Source organism: Thamnophis elegans, unplaced genomic scaffold (genome assembly GCF_009769535.1).
Source record: "Thamnophis elegans isolate rThaEle1 unplaced genomic scaffold, rThaEle1.pri scaffold_38_arrow_ctg1, whole genome shotgun sequence".
In the NCBI taxonomy this organism is placed as follows: Eukaryota; Metazoa; Chordata; class Lepidosauria; order Squamata; family Colubridae; genus Thamnophis; species Thamnophis elegans.
The window spans coordinates 311,325-328,222 of NW_022473861.1; the positions used below are offsets into that span (position 1 = coordinate 311,325).

Genomic DNA, 16,898 nt, shown 5'->3' on the forward strand with positions numbered 1-16,898 from the left:
CATATGGCTGCTGAATGAGACAGCCAGGGGTGGCATTGGGGGTTTGTCAAACTGGGCAGAACCCTAGCTAGAGGTTTGCCTGAACCCCAGCAGCCCACCCCTGCCCAAAGGTCTTCAGAGTACAAAAGTCAGAAGCTATGTGAGAATTAAATAGGTAGCTTGACAGTAGTCTGGTAATAGAGAGGGCCATCTATCAGGACAATAGTCTAGTATGAGAGAATGTGATTCTTAGATATTATGGATGTATTATGGCTTTGAATTTATATAACTCTATTGCATAAAAATTGTATAGACAAGACAAAATTTGTCATGACAGATACAAACCCAATTGCATCTACTGGGAAAAGGCATGTAATATTGGCTGAAAAAGAAACTGTGGTTTTAAAATCTGCTTTTTTTCCTAGTTAAATGTGCCTTATTGTTCAGCTCGGGTAATACTAAAATAACAAAGCATTTGGGGAAGAAGATACAGCTCAGTAAACCACCACTGGAAGCTAAGATGGAGAAGATCTCCACAGCCACCATATATTTTCCTTTGGTGCTAAGGTAAGTTGGAACAAAAGATATCCAAACACTGCAAAACAGCAACATGCTGAAGGTGATAAACTTGGCTTCATTAAAACTGTCTGGTAGATTTCTACTTAGGAAAGCCACAGTGAAGCTGACAATTGCCAGGAAGCCCATAAATCCCAAAACACAATAGAACATGATAGTAGAACCTTCATTACATTCTAGTACAATCTCTTCTGCTACCGAGTGGGCACTAAAATCTGGGAAAGGTGGATAAATTACAACCCAGATAGTACAGATAGTTATTTGAATAAAGGAGCATGAAACAACAATAGAAAGGCTTAGCCTGCCCCCTACCCATTTCATCATTCTAGATCCTGGCTTGGTAACCAGAAAAGCAAGTACTACAATGATTGTTTTGGCCAATATGCAAGAAACTGCCACGGAGAAGATGATGCCAAAAGCAATTTGTCGAAAAAGACATATCCACTTTTCTGGTTGGCCAATGAATAGAAAAGAACATAGAAAGGACAACAACAGTGCTATTAGAAGGGTATAGGTAAGGTTTTGGTTGTTGGCTCTGACAATAGGAGTGTCTCTATACTTAAGGAAAATTCCAAGAACCAAAGCTGTTAAAGAAGTAAAGAAAATGGCAACAGTGGTCAAACTGAGTCCCAAGGGTTCTTTGTAGGACAAAAAGCTTATACTTTTTGGAATGCAGAAGTCCTGTTTATTGCTTGGATAATGATCTTCTGGACAATTAAAGCACTCCTCCATGTCTGGAGAGGAGAAAAAGAAATAAAGTATTTTCAGTGCAGGATTCTATAATCTCAAATGAATGTGGTTTCACCTACATATGTAAAAATTTAGAATAGCTTTGGCTGATGGAGAAGCTCTCCATTTGCAAAATGTCCTTTCGTCTAATGAACACAGTGTGTTCCCTCAAGGAAGGAAGTAACTCATTCCAGTGCTTCACTGGGTGGAAGCTATAATTAGAATGATTTAAGAACAAGTCAAATGTAACATTTCTGGGTATGCTGAAATTTCCCACAATTCTCTTGAAGTGCCTTACTACATGTTTGTCATTACCGGTGGGTATCACTTATTTTTACCACTGGTTCACCATGCACATGCATGTGCATCTTCAATGCATGCTCCCGGCCTTCTGCACATTCACTTTGCCCACGTGCGCACCTTCTGTTCATGCGCCCAACCTCAAAAACATGGCTAAATAGGATGGCATAGAGACGGGTCACGTGGGCAGGCCCATCTACAATCTCCACTACCGCCCAAACCGATCTGAACCGGCTGAATACCACCTCTGGATGTCATTCTTCTTCTTACAAATCACACATTCTTTTTTATCTTATTTATCCATTAATCACTTTTACATTAATTAATTATAAAAGTGGTTAGCAAATCAATATTTTGGAGTACACCAATAGAACTACCTTCCTTCCTTCCTTCCTTCCTTCCTTCCTTCCTTCCTTCCTTCCTTCCTTCCCCTTTTGCCATATTTTGTTTTCCAAATTTCATATTTATATATTGCATTTATATTCTGCCTATTCAAGGATAGCTCAAAGAAACACATAAAAGTTCTATTCTTACCTTCTTACCATGTTATTTTATTTTTGCATAATCTTAAAAGGCAAATTAAAATCTGAAAGTTTCAGAGCCAAACAATGAATGAAAAGAGATTTGACTTGAAATTTTGGTCCTGACAACAGGCTATGATGATTTACACAAGAGCAAACAAGTACACGTTTCATTACTTTAGCCAGGGATATTTCATTATTTAGTAAAAAAAATAAAATCTTACCACTCTTGTTTGAAAACTTCCCTTTGGAACATGGAAGGCATTCATAACAACAAAATGGCTTCTCTTCAATTTTTGTTTTCCTATAACCTGAAGGACAATGGCTGTTGCATAGAGAAAGAGGATGTATCTGTTGATAAATGAGACCAGGCATTGTATTAGAACTAATTTCATTTCACCTGCAATATGGCATTCTGGTATCAAATATGAATGGGATATTTTTGGATATCCCATCCCAGTGAATGGGATGGGATATTTTTTGGAAATTATTAAGGTATTCTCTGCCTAATGATGAATTCAGAAATCAATATATTTCTAAATGGCATGCTGTCTATTTAGGGTAACAATGCAATTAACTGTCCAAACAGGTAAACAGAGGTAGTATTTAGCCAGTTCTGACCGGTTCTGACAAACCGGTAACATAAATTTTGAGTAGTTTGAAGAATTGGCAAATACCATCTCTAACTGGCCTTGCCCCATCTATTCACTGCCACCCTAGTCCCAGATGATCGGCTGGGTCTTCTTCTGTTGCCCTGCACAGGAGAACAGAGCTGGAAAGCAGGTTAGTGGGGTGGGGAGAGAATGGGGATTTTACAGTATCCTCCCCCCAGGAGTGGCGAGGGAATGGGGATTCTGTGGTATCCTTCTAGTGTCACACCCACCAAGCCAAGTCACACCCACCAAACCACACCCACAGAACTGGTAGTAAAATAATGAATCCCACCACTGCAGGTAATTATACATAGACTACATTGGCTGATCAAGGAATATGAGATACATTTGTGCATTCCTGTCATCCCCAAGAGATGTGACTGACAGATGGAAGGTTATCTGAATTCCCTTGCATTAGGCATTAAGTGGGATGAGACTGTCATATTTTTTTCTGAAATACCTGGTTAAACATGGTGGGCCAGATGATGTCATCTGCAGAAATAGTGAGAACTGCTTCTGGTTGAGCCAAAGGGTCTATCTTTCCAACTTTGACTCTAATGAAGGACTTATTCGGGAATGTGACCCAGTTAATAATATCAAAAGCAGCAATTAACTTCCCATTTTGATCAAAGGAGACCTTTTCCCCAGCACTGTTGTTAAATGAAACACTTCTCAAATAGTAGTGGATCTAAACAGAATCAAGAATTATTATATAGGATTAAGTAACCATTCAAAAGAAAAACGTATAAAGGATATTATTAACCTTTTATGATCTCTGTGCATTTCAGTAGTAATAGTAAAAAAACAATTTAAGATTTACAATTATATACTCATACACATCCAAAGATCTATATACTATAGCAGGGATCACCAACCTTTTGGACTTCAAGGACCACTAAATTCATAATTTTAAATTTCGTGGATTACTAATATGATCTGCCTAATGACCAGCTGCATGGGCATGGCTACATGACCATGTGACTGGGTGGGTGTGGCCAACTCTATGTTACTCACATCAAGGGCTGCCTCACCAGTCTCTACTTCCTCCTTCTCGCCTGCCCGCCCAGGCTCCTTAGGGCCCCAACAGGAAGCAGTTGTTGGAGCTAAGCAACCACCATGAGAAAGCAATGGCAAAATAGCTGGCTCAGTTCAAATTGGATCTAACCAAGAAGGAGGCTCTGCAGAAGTACTTCACTGAGGACTCCGAGCATAGGCTTTCTAAGCAGAGGGAAGACCTGCAGGAGTACAAGGCCAGGTACCGGTGCCTGGAGGCTCAGTGGGCTGAGATGGTCAGCCAGTTCCAGGCCATGATGCAGTCCCACTGGAACAAGGCCCTCCAGCTCTTCGCCACCAGTGGCACTTCCCTCCAGCCTTTGCCCAAAGCCCCACACCAGGAGGCACAAAAAGACCCCGAAGAGGGAGACTCTCTGCAGCAACACAAACATTCATTGTACATATCCAGCCCAGGAGGCATAGTTTGAGGACCCCCCAAACCAGTGACGTGCGGTCAGCTTTAGGGCTGGTGAGGCACTTTTTAGACTTGTGGACTTCAACTCCCAGAATTCCACAGCCAGGCATGCTCAGTTCTGATTTAAAGCAACAGCATTTTTCCCCCTTGAAAAATAAGTTTTCCCATTCTTTTTCTTCTCACTCTCAAACACAAACACAGAAGTTGGATTGGATATATTTTCCAAAGGCTTGAAAGCAGCTCCTCTGCCATACCCCGCCTTCCCCTGCTGCCTTCCGATCAAACTTTTTGAATTCCTCCCCCCTCCCCACACACGCACCTTTTCCAGCTGTTTCAGAGACGATTTCAACTCTGCTTCTGCATTCCCTGCCCTGCCCTGCCCTCATGAAAGGCTAGAGCTCTGAGTCAGACTGAGCTAGTTGCTCCCAGAGAACTCTAAAAAGCCTCTAAAAATGCCCTCTACAGGAGGCGAGAGAATACGTGCCTCATTTGTATAAGGAATTTTTTGCTTGTTAACCTTTGCTTAACTCTTAAAAGGCGAAAAATTGCTTATGCACAGGAGACCCCTATTTCTCTGGTCTCCTCCTATGGTTAACACAAAGCACTGTTCCAAGTCACTGTGAATCTGGTAGCAACTACCTTGGCTTTAATTATTTTTAAAAAAATCTTTAAAATTCTTTCCTTTTCCTGACTGGTGAGGCCATGCCTCCCCTGCCTCTAGTGCAGGGACGTGCAGTCACTAGACGCAAGGGAGGCGGAGCCTCCCCAGTCTCCTGAGAGAAAGGAAAGAGTTTTAAATATTTTTTTAAATGAATTAAAGCCAGGATAGTTGCTACCAGATTTCAAGTCACAGTGGCTTGGTGTCTGCTCTCAGTGTTAACTAGGAGGAGGCCAGAGAACTCGGGGCCTCTTTTGCTTAAGGAATTTTTCACCTTTTAAAAGTTAAGGTGGAGTTTAAAAGCAAAAGATTTAATATGCAAAAGAGGCACTGATTCTCCCTCCTCCTGATCTGGGAGCAGCGAATCATGTCTTGCACTTGAGCGACTGCGCAAGTGCAAGGGTGATTCTGGAGAAGTTTTTCTTTCACCAGCCACCATTTCTTCTGCAGCCAGCCCAGCACCGAGCGGGGAGGAGGAGGAGGAGGAGGAGGAGGAGGAGGAGGAGGAGGAGGAGGAGGAGGAGGAGAGCGGTGAGCCCTTGTGGCTGGCTGGGGAGGGACTCAAGGCTCTTCTCCCAGCCAGCCAGCCACTCACCCCCACCCGACCTGCTCCCTGCCTGGCCGGCCAGCCAGCACAAAGAGTCACCGCTCTTCTCCTCCCAGCCAGCCAGCCACCCGACCTGCTCCCAAGAATGTCAGCGGGGACGGAGGAGGCGGGGGTGAGGCGGCAGAGCATGGCAGTGGCGAGAAGCAAGACCCCCCACCGCTGTGTCCGACAGGCATCTCGCGTTTATGTCCATCATAAACGAGAGACGCCTGTCGGACACAGCGGCGGGGACGTTGCTTCTCGCCACTGCCACGCTCTTGCCTCACCAACGGTATCCCTCACCGCACGTCACTGCTCTAGTGACTGCACGTCCCTGCCCCAAACTATGTAAAAAAGGCAAATAATTCTTCTGCGGACCACCAAAATTTTCTCATGGACTACCAGTAGTCCAGGACCACCATTTGGTGATCACTGTACTGCAGCCTATAATACTATCAAACAGTATTAAATGTAGACCTTTTATTGTATTGTTTTGTTGCCGACCATCAGAAACATTCTGAACTACTGGGATACACTGCAATAAAGAAAAATCTAATGAACATGAAACCTAAATTGGTTAGAGAAAAGGAAAGATAGATGTAGATGCTTAAATATAGATCGATACTAGAATTCATATTATGACCAATACGTGTCAAAGGTGTAATTTTTCTAATAAAGCTAACTACACAACAATGATCATTTCACTGATTTGGGATAGTAAACTTGTAATTCCACATTGTATTATTCAACTATACCTGCTGTCTGTTTTCTGTTTATCATTCTGTTAGTTTTTTAAAGGTTTTTTTTACTATAAGCAGCCTCGATTCTTTCCAATTTGGTTGCTGTAAACATTGATGATAAAGATACAATTTTGGGGACCAATAAAACTATGTAGATCGGCAATATGATTCTTCCATTTTTAGCATTAACCAAGAGAAAAAATGACATATTGATACTATCATTTGTCTTCTTTAGATAACGGAATAATAGAATTGCAGTATTTTATACATGTGATGAAGATCATTTAAGACAATTAGATGATCATGAATAATTATAATTTTTTTATTTAGCAAATAGCTTCCGATCTTGTGTCCCAAAACAGAATATTATGGCACAAAATTAGGTATAAAGGAGAAAGGATATGAAAACTTAGTGGATTCAATGGTGTGATATGGAGAAAATAATTATAGGAAAAAACCTCATTGTATCCCCATTGAAGATATAATTGGGCATCGCCTCCAAATATTCCTGGCTCCTTTATTCTAGGTAAAGGTAAAGGTTCCCCTCGCACATATGTGCTAGTTGTTCCTGACTCTAGGGGGTGGTGCTCATCTCCGTTCCAAAGCCAAAGAGCCAGTGCTGTCCGAAGACATCTCCATGGTCATGTGGCCGGCATGATTAAGCACCAAAGACACATGGAATGCTGTTACCTTCCCATTTAGTCATGCTGGCCACATGACTATGGAGACGTCTCTGGACAGTGTTGGCTATTCGGCTTTGGAAAGGAGATGAACACCGCCCCCTAGAGTTAGAAACGACTAGCACATATGTCCGAGGAGAACCTTTACCTTTACTTTACACACACACACACACACACATACACACACACACACACACACACACGATGAAACAAAATAATTCACTACACATAAGAAAACACAAAGGCTCCAATTGACACTAGAGGTGGATATTGGAAATACTTCTACTGTAGAAGTCACAGGGGGGGTGGGAATCTATTAACTTGCTGCAATAGTTCTTTTCTTTTGGATACATATTTGGTGGGAAGTTCTCTGAGCTTCATGACTGCCTATGTTATATTATATGCATCCTAACAGAATAACATACATTGATGATGGCACATTTTTTATAAGGATTGAATTGATATTTTTTAAACTCCAGAATAGAAGCCACGCTAGCTACGTCATTGAGACAAAGCTTCTGAATAAAATTGAGAGTTAGATATTTCATATTCCATCTATGTTAATTCTCCTGCATTAGTGAGTCCTTTACCTGCCATAGTTGATTCTGAAGAAACTTTCTTCCATTGCTGGCATTTGTTCTGTGTCTGAATTTGGATGAATACATGGCTTGCAGAGCATATGCTATATTATAAACAGCATTGTAAACATTGTAGCTCTGGCCAGTCATACCCATTTCAAAAACAGATGCAGGAAGATCTTCCATCTTCTCATTCCCAGTGCATTTATCTCCAGTCTTTTCATCTATGAAGGCCTTTGGTAAAGAGCAATCAAATACCTGTTCCCAGAAGACATTGATGAAGCTGTCCTGGTTTTTGAAAGTTGGATTTCGAGTCCGCACAAATTCCTCAAATCCTAAGACTTCTTTTGAGGAAACTGAAAATGATAGAGCACCATGGATGAAATCTAGCCCCCAGATTTTTTGAAAAGGAAGGGATGTGAACTCCATCTGGGCTGTCATAATCCATACTTTGGTTTTCATGGATACATCTTCATATGTTGAAACATAGGGAATCATTCTCCAAAATATCATGATCTGATTTTCTCCATATATGATGACAACATTGGCAGTGCCCTGCATGATATTTTTGTATGTTTCAAGCCAGTCATCTACCATTATACTTATATCAGCAGAAAAAGATTCTTTGGGTAGTTCTTGTATGAAATCGAAGCAGATACCTTTCTGGGAAAATAAGATGTATGCATTCTGTACAAACCTTTCACCACTGTGACTTTCAAAGAAAACTAACCCAATCCATATCCATTTGAAATGCAGTAGCAACTGGAGAATCCCCATAGTTTGATCATCATCATCTGGAAACATTTGATGAAAAACATCAGCCTGGTCATAGTTATTCATCAGTGGAGCAGAGCCATAGATGATCTGAAGGACATTTTAAAAAATAATAATAAGGAGCTTAAATCTTGATATTGTTTTCTCATTCTCTATAAAACTTAATTGCAAACATTCACATAAAATAGTTTTCTAACTTATGGAAACATCATTTCTTTTATTTTGTCTGAATATAGCAATAACAATAGCACTTAGACTTATATACCAATTCACAGCTGTCTCTAAGTGGTTTACAGTCAGCATATTGCCCCCAACATTCTGGGTCCTCATTTTATCCACCTTGGAAGGATGGAAGGTTGAGTCAACCTTGAACCTGGTGAGATTTGAACAGCCAAATTGCAGGCAACGGGCAGGCAGCAGAAGTAGCCTGCAGTACTGCACTCTACCACTGTACCACCGTGGCTCAGTATGATTACAATTGCAAAGAGAAGAGGTTTTAAATGGTTGATTCAGGAAATGTTACATACAGATGGGCAACTTTCAGTATGACTAAGGAGGAGGATTGCACTTGAGTACAAAGCACAAACTTAAGTGTCATATAAAAGTATTATTTCATATTTAAGATCTCTTTTATGACATACTTGCCCAGTTTCCTGATGTCATAACATACCAACCCAAAGATCAATTTCACAGGATGAAATAATTAAAAACATGTTTTTAAATATTAAGATCCAATACTGGCAATATCATACTGTTCTATTCCTTTGCTCAGCTAAAATATTAGCAGCCCATATCAAAGAATGAAATACAATCATTATCAGATTAAGCATATAATCTGGCATTGACTTCCTTCAAGAAGTAACATAGGTCATTATAATTTAATAAACCTGCCCAGAAGCAAAAAAAAACAACAACAACTATTGGACTAAAATACATATATGGTTAGAAAAAATGATAAAGAAACATATTGATTTTAAACCAGAACTATTCCTGTTAGGTATTTTACCAGAATAGTATAATAAAGGGAATACATATGCAATCTTACATGTGTTAACAGCAGCAAGAATTGTTTTTGCACAATATATATGATAGCACAGAAATGGACAGACTAACACTAAAAATAAAGGAGAAAGAAGAAATGGAATACTTTTTAACATGGGATTTGTTTTACCAATGGCTAATTAACAGAAACAGAGGTAAGAAACCAAAACATTAAGAGAAAGATAAATCAAATAAAGGAAGTTTTTAATATAGATAAATGAATGCTACTTTTACTATGTGATCACTATAAATGACATGCATATTATGAGTACCTTTATGTTTATTACCTTTTTATTACTCAAAATGAATTGTACCCAGATATTGAATTTGTAATGCTTGTTAAAGAAAATTGTATTAATAATACATAGATGGATGGATGGATGGATGGATGGATGGATGGATGGATGGATGGACAGACAGACAGATAGACAGATAGATAATATTTAATAAACCTATGCTCACTTTCTGTATTAAAGAACTTTTGCAATGAAGCGTTTTTAGAAAATATCTTGAATGGGTTAATCTTGACATTAAAAAATAATGCAATGAATAGAATGAATAGAATGGCAATGCTGAGTTTCAAAATACAAGTGGGAAAGGTGATTTTGGACAAGGACACCTGCCACAGTTGCCTGCCACTCTTTAAAGAAACATATCTTTTCCAAAAAAAGAAGCATTTGATTTAAGGAGGTATTAACAAATGTGGTCTAGCTAACACCCTCTTCAGGTACTTTTTTTCTTTTCAAATACAGGTTTTTACACACTCCTAAGAAATAAGTGGGACGCGGTGGCTCAGTGGCTAAGATGTTGACCTTGTCGATCAGAAAGGTTGGCAGTTTGTTGGTTCGAATCCCTAGCGCTGCGTAACGAAGTCAGCTTCCATTACTTGTTCCACCTTCTGCTAATCTAGCAGTTTGAAAGCATGTAAAAATGCAAGTAGAAAAATAAGAACCACATTTGGAGGGAAGGTAACAGTGCTCTGTGTGCCTTCAATGTTTAATCATGCTGGCCACATGACCACAGAGATGTCTTCGGACAGTGCTGGTTCTTCGGCTTTGAAACAGAGATGAGCACTGCCCCCTAGAGTCATGAATAACTAGCACATAAGTGTAAGGGTAACCTTTACCTTTACCTTAAGAAATAGCATTTTTTTTCAGCTGTGGATTGTGTGACTGATTGCGTATCTATGGAAGATTTAACTCTTCCTCTATAAACCCTCCAAAATATATTGCTTTGCTCTAAAATTCTATGTTTCTTAGGAGAGCATTGATGGAATTGATTTCATCATAGGGGTCATAGGATATGATAAGAAAGGAAGCTTTCCCTTCTTAAGACTTCTGATTTAATCAAGATTACCTCCAATGTCATGCTTTATGCAAGTCATCCTGTCATGTTAATTATCAAATAATGTAATGTTGGGAAGCACCTTGAACATGATATTGTTAAATCAATAGAGGGGAAGATTAGTATCCATGGTGATTAATAGTGAAGATCCTATTAAAAAACATCCACCTGATGATGGTGATTAGATGTGGCAGATAGAATGTATATTGTCCAATAAATAGAGATGTAATAATATCTGAGTCTCAGCTGGAGTAAAATATGTTTACCTAAAATGCTGCTATGCTAGGAGATGTAGTTTGTTGCCAACCATTGGCACAAAAAACCTGTGTTACTAATGTTGGTGTTCTGAAACTATATGACCTAGCATCTATGGGTAAAAGATGGGTGGAAATTAATCAAGGAGAGAAGCAACTTAGAACTAAAGAGAAATTTTCTGACAGTTGGAACAATTAATCAGTAAAACAACTTGCCTCCAGAAGTTGTGAATGCTCCAACACTGGAAGTTTTTAAGGCGATGTTGGATAACCATTTCTGTGAAGTGATATAAGGTTTCCTGCCAAAGCAGGGGGTTGGACTAGAAGACCTGCAAGGTCCCTTCCAACTCTGTTATTCTACTCTACTCTACTTTACTCTACTTTACTCTACTCTACTCTATGAGACTTGATATAAAGAACAACAAAAGTGTGTATAACTTACAGGACACCAATTTTTCTTGAGCAGTTCTTGCCTGGGGATCTTATAAATGTGCAATTTGTTTAAGGGATCTAAAGGATGCTTTCCATATGAGAAAAAGCTTACCTGTGGGACTTTATAAATCCTCAAAACGTTGGCTATGTGTTGATAGATGTGAGAGTTTGGTCCTGCAATGACAGCAACTGTACTGTCCTGGCTATCACATTTATAATTAGGGATGAAATGGTCCTTACTGGAGAGAAGCTTCAATGAAGCAAAATAAGTCCATCTTGCCATGAAATAGCTATTGAAAATTTGGATGCCTAGGGTGATGTTAGGTAAGAGAGAAGACATTGCATTGATTTCATTGACTGTGAAAGCCAAGGACAGGATATGTTGATAGTTCTGCAAGAATACCCTACAAGAAGAATTAGACCCTTAGCCATAGTACAGTATATCTGATTTTTAAACATGATTTTTTTGTATCGAAACATTTATGCTAGAAGCATTTATTTTATTTATTTATACCCTGCCGTTATTATTATTTTTACAAATAACTCAAGGTGGTGAACATATCCAACACACTTTTTCCTCCTATTTTCACTTCAACACAAACCCTATGAAGTGAGTTGGTCTAACTTCTGGCTTTCATGGTTAAGGCAGGAGAAAACTTACTAGAACATTGGAAAAGCATTTAGTCTCAATGCAAATATTTGTAGCAATAGCAATAGCAATAGCAGTAGACTTATATACCGCTTCATAGGCCTTTCAGGCCTCTCTAAGCGGTTTACAGAGAGTCAGCATATTGCCCCCAACAATCTGAGTCCTCATTTTACCCACCTCGGAAGGATGGAAGGCTGAGTCAACCCTGAGCCGGTGAGATTTGAACCGCTGACCTGCTGATCTAGCAGTAGCCTGCAGTGCTGCATTTAACCACTGCGCCACCTTGGCTCTTGTAAAAGGGCGCTTCTAAGGATCATCCTTATGGAGAAATAACGAGATACTCTTAATGAAACAAACACAAATAAAAGCAAAATCAGTTTTTGCTTCTGATCACATGAATTGCAGTGCTGCGAACTGCCCCTGCAGAGATCATTCCATTCCATTTTTAAAAAGAAGGAATATTAAAATCAGCAACAAAGAATATTGATTACTGAAAACAGCTATAGCAGAATAACAGAGTGGCACAGGGCATATCGCAACAGTCTGGATTCAGATAGAACAAAATGTTTCTAATCAACTCCAACAAATGTTTTCACAGTAACCAGTTCGACCTCAAGGGACTGGAGAAAATGAAATACAAAATGAATCATTGTGCTGGCAATCATATTACAGATTATGCAGCCTTTCCTCTTAGCCCCTATGATACATTTGCAGTGTTTAAATTCCAACTGATATATTTGTCAGAAAGAATCACATTGAATGACATTGGAGAAAAAAATAAACAGAACTATTTAACTTATTTTTTTAAAAAAAATAGTGCAGCAATAATCTAGTCTCACTGAGATATAATTAAATCTCTCTCTCTCTCCTTCTCTGTGTATGCATTTTGGATTGCCATATAATAAGATGACAATGAATCAACTCCATACATGACATCCCCAACCGGCTCCTCAGACATATGTCTTCTGAATGTTGTCAGATCTGAAAGCATGTAGATTTGAGAAATAATGCCCCCAATGATGATATCTCCTGATTCATAATATTTATATTGAATAGGAAGAGGTTTGCTAACAATACATTTAGTTTCAGGGCTACAGGATACCCATTGGGGTAATAAGAACAATACTAGCATTGTGAAGGACACCATGGCATGCCAATATCTACTGGGTGTCGTTCAAACACTGACACTGAAGCACCTGTGAGGATGGTTTTGCTGCCCAATAACCACCTGACTTCAAGCCATAACTGGATAATACAGTTCTTCAGCTTCCTAGAACTGTATGAGGCTTTTGTCACAGCTATGAATGAAACAGGAAACACTGACATCCAAGGCTTATTTCGTTGTTTTTTCCAGCCACCAGGTCATATTGAGGATTGAAGAAAAAGTCAAATTAATCATAGTCATTTTACTAATTGCAGGGAAGGTCACCCATATGCGGTAGTTGAAGCTTCTTTGCAGGAAAAAAATTGAACTGCATCCAGATTTAAGAATATGTATGTGTGAATTAAATTAATAGCATCCATGTCAATGAGACTTTTCCTAGAATAATAGAAACATATCCATTATTACATTTCAGCACACAGTTACTGTACAAAAAAACCCCTAATTGATTTGTCTCTTTGACTCCGCTAACATTTTTTCACGAAAATAAGACAGGATCTTATTTTCTTTTGACCCCTGAAATAAGCACTTGGCCTTATTTTTGGGGAGGTCTTATTATTTTTGAGGCGCAGGAGGCAGCGAGCATGGTCACCTCATGGCTGCTGCTGTGTTGCAATATTTTTGGGTAGGGCTTATTTTTTGAGGAGGGCTTATTTTAGTGCATGTGCTCGAAAGCCCAATTTGGCTTATTATCCGGGAGGTCTTATATTCTGGGAAACAAGATATTATTGTGTTACCATCACAATTAATGTTTCAGGTTGAGGGCTTGCTACACCTTCTTATCAATAAATACATGGAATATGTCAGATGAGTTGAATTGGGAATAAAGTTTATGTCAGCCCTCAGGATTATTGTGACATCCTGATCCAACCAGGAAATTTATAGTGCAGGCAGAGCAATGTAGCAGTGGGAGCTGTCTTACTCCAACTAAATGAAAAAAGAGAGCTGCAGCCATGTGCCTATACCTCCCGCAAACTAAGTGACACAGAACAACGATGGGCTATATGGGAAAAGGAGGTTTTTGCAGTGCAATGGGTGCTGCTTACATGGAGGCATTTACTCGAGGGGGCTAGGGTCCCCTTCGAGGTATGGACTGACCACAAGAACCTTGAGGTTTTACAATCTCCCCAGAAGCTGCCGCCCATGCAAGAATGATGGGCGTCTACTTCCTTAGGTTTAACTTCCAACTGAAATATATTCCTGGTGGGCGAAATTTTATGGCAGACGTTTTGTCATGGAAGCCACAATTTAATAGTGATCGAGAGCAGACCTTCCAGCCTATGTTTCCCCAGTCAAGAGAATATAGCTTTAGCGGCCAGCAGTCAGGGCAGAAAGCCTCCAATTGATATCACACAATCTATTAGAGATGCACTTCCACTAGACCCTTGGTTCCAGATGAATCAGCAGACTCTAACCAAAAAAGATGGTTTAGACTGGAAAGGGCCAAAAATATATGCTCCAACAGAACAATGGATGGCAGTTTTACAGCGTTGTCATGAGGCACGGGTAGCAGGACATTATGGATTTCTGAAAATATTGCATTTGATGAATCATCAATTTTGGTAGCCAAAGATGAAGTGGGATATTGAGGAATATGTTCGGGGTTGTAATGTTTGTGCAACTATAAAAAGCTGGCCAGGAAAGCCACCTGGCTTGTTACAACAAGTAGCAAAGCTCACTCGGCCCTGGGAAGACATAGCAATGGATTTCATTGTGGAGCTACCAGAGAGTAGGGGGAATACCGTTATCTGGACAGTAGTTGATTTATTCTCAAAACGGCTCATTTCATTGCCAGTCCAGGGCTTCCATCAGCTAAAAAATTGGCCAAACTATTCCTAGTACATATTTACCGTTTGCATGATGTACCTAAACATATAATTTCACATTGTGGGGTACAGTTTACTGCTCAATTTTGGTGCAGTTTCCTGAGGAGGGTGGGGTCCTCTCAAGGTTTGAGTTCTGCATTCCATCTGGCTACCAATGGTGCAGCAGAGAGGATAACGCTGCAGTGGAATGGTATCTCCATTGTCATGTGCAATATCAGCAAACTGACTGGGCGGATCTACTGCCAATTGCTGAAGTTGCATATAACAATGCAGTACATAGTAGTACTAGGTATACCCCCTGTCGTATTGTGAATGGGTTTGATTTCATGGTTATACCTGAATGTCGTCAAGCCACTGCTCATCACGGAACTATAAAGGAATGGATAGACTATATGTATCCAGTGTGGGAAATTGTCCAAAAAGCATTGCGGGTTGCAGCAGACACATACAAGAGACACACCAACAAGAAATGCAGTCCACACCCAACGTTTCAGGTCGGGGATAGGGTATTTTTATCTACCAAGTATATGGCCCTTAAAGTGCCCTGTCATAAGCTGAGTCCCAAGTTCATAGGTCCATTCCCAATCGTCAGAGTAATTAATCCGGTCACGGTAGAATTAAAGCTGAACTGACTTGGATTTGATTACCTTTGTATCATTGTCATTTAGTGCTGGTTATCACGCAGTTTCTTAGATAGAGATAAAAGTTTTTTCACCAAACAAACTGAATCTCTGTTTGTATGCAATGTGAACGCCAGAATGTGACAGTTTATTTATTTTTCATGAGGGGCAGTGGGTACATATTTTCCACACACATTGTGTTTATCCCCCTATAGTTCATGCTTAAGTGAAGTGAGTCATCTTTCTTTTTCTGGAACAGTACCTGGGCAGTGATTTTGGATCTGGCAGGTTGGATGAAGCTGTGCTCTAAATTTTTGTCTATGAAGTATCATGGTTTGTCAAGCTCTCAGGGCATTATGGAGTATAGCCAGGGGTGGGATTCAGCTGGTTCGGACTGGTTTGGGAGAACTAGTAGTTCTTGTGAGCATTTGGCCCCGCCCCCCACCCTTATGCTTTCCTGTCCTATATTTATCTTGTTTTTTGGCTCAACTGATTTGTGTGGCACAGCAGATTGCCACACATCAGCTGTTTTATTCATAGGTGCTGACATAGAAGGTAACTTTTGAAACTTAAAAACATCATTTTTTAACTGGTTGTTAAAAAGTTTGCATCCCATCAATGAGTATAGCTTTGGTTTTGGCAACTTTGCTCTAGGGACAATTTCAGTGGCACAGTCCATGTGTCAATGGGGTGGGAATTCGTCTGACCCAGTCTTGCTAAACATCTCTGCCAGGGCATGGTATTCCCAGGGGATGCCTTGCATCTGCTCACACTTTGATGTGGCTGCCACTTCCTTTCCAAGGTTACTCTTCGCCTTGTGACTTTCATCTCTTCGAGTTTTCCCTTAGCCCGGGAACTTCAGGAGCCACTTGGTCAAGTCTAAATGGCTTGGGGGTTCCATTTTTTAAGCCATGTCAGTCCTAAGACCGGGGCAATTCCATGCCTTGTGCCACAATAAGAATAATCATCTCAGAGTGGCTTTCCATGGCAAGTTCCAAGGGTTCCGTGCAGTGGTGGGTTCCTAACTGGCTTACTACTGGTTCAGTGAGAGCGGGTGTTTTTCACACAGAAGCAGAGAGTGTAGGCAGAATCTGATTTCCCGCATCAGAATGTCCTGATAAAGATCTATGGGCCTGATGCTTTTGTTGAATCTCTCCCTGGTCAGTTTCCATCTGTTATTCCTTGTCTGGCCTTCAGGTGCTTTGGAAAAAAAACCTTGACCCACTCCTCTTTGTGGCAGCTCCTAAAATATTGGAACATTGCTATCATGTCTCTGCTGGTCCTTCTCTTCACTAGACCAGCCATGCCCAGTTCCTGTAACCGTTCTT

At 40.1% G+C, this 16,898-nt stretch overlaps 1 protein-coding gene across 1 annotated transcript; it reads right to left on the reverse strand.

Annotated features, from left to right (window-relative positions):
• Positions 1-381: 381 nt before the first annotated feature.
• Positions 382-13,109, reverse strand: LOC116523502 (vomeronasal type-2 receptor 26-like). Its single transcript, XM_032238618.1, has 6 exons — positions 12,892-13,109; positions 11,426-11,603; positions 7,481-8,332; positions 3,219-3,446; positions 2,330-2,456; positions 382-1,289 (listed from the first exon to the last, which is right to left on the reverse strand). Exons 1-6 carry the CDS (start codon positions 13,107-13,109, stop codon positions 382-384), a joined length of 2,511 nt encoding a protein of 836 aa, XP_032094509.1.
• Between the last annotated feature and the right edge of the window lie 3,789 nt (positions 13,110-16,898).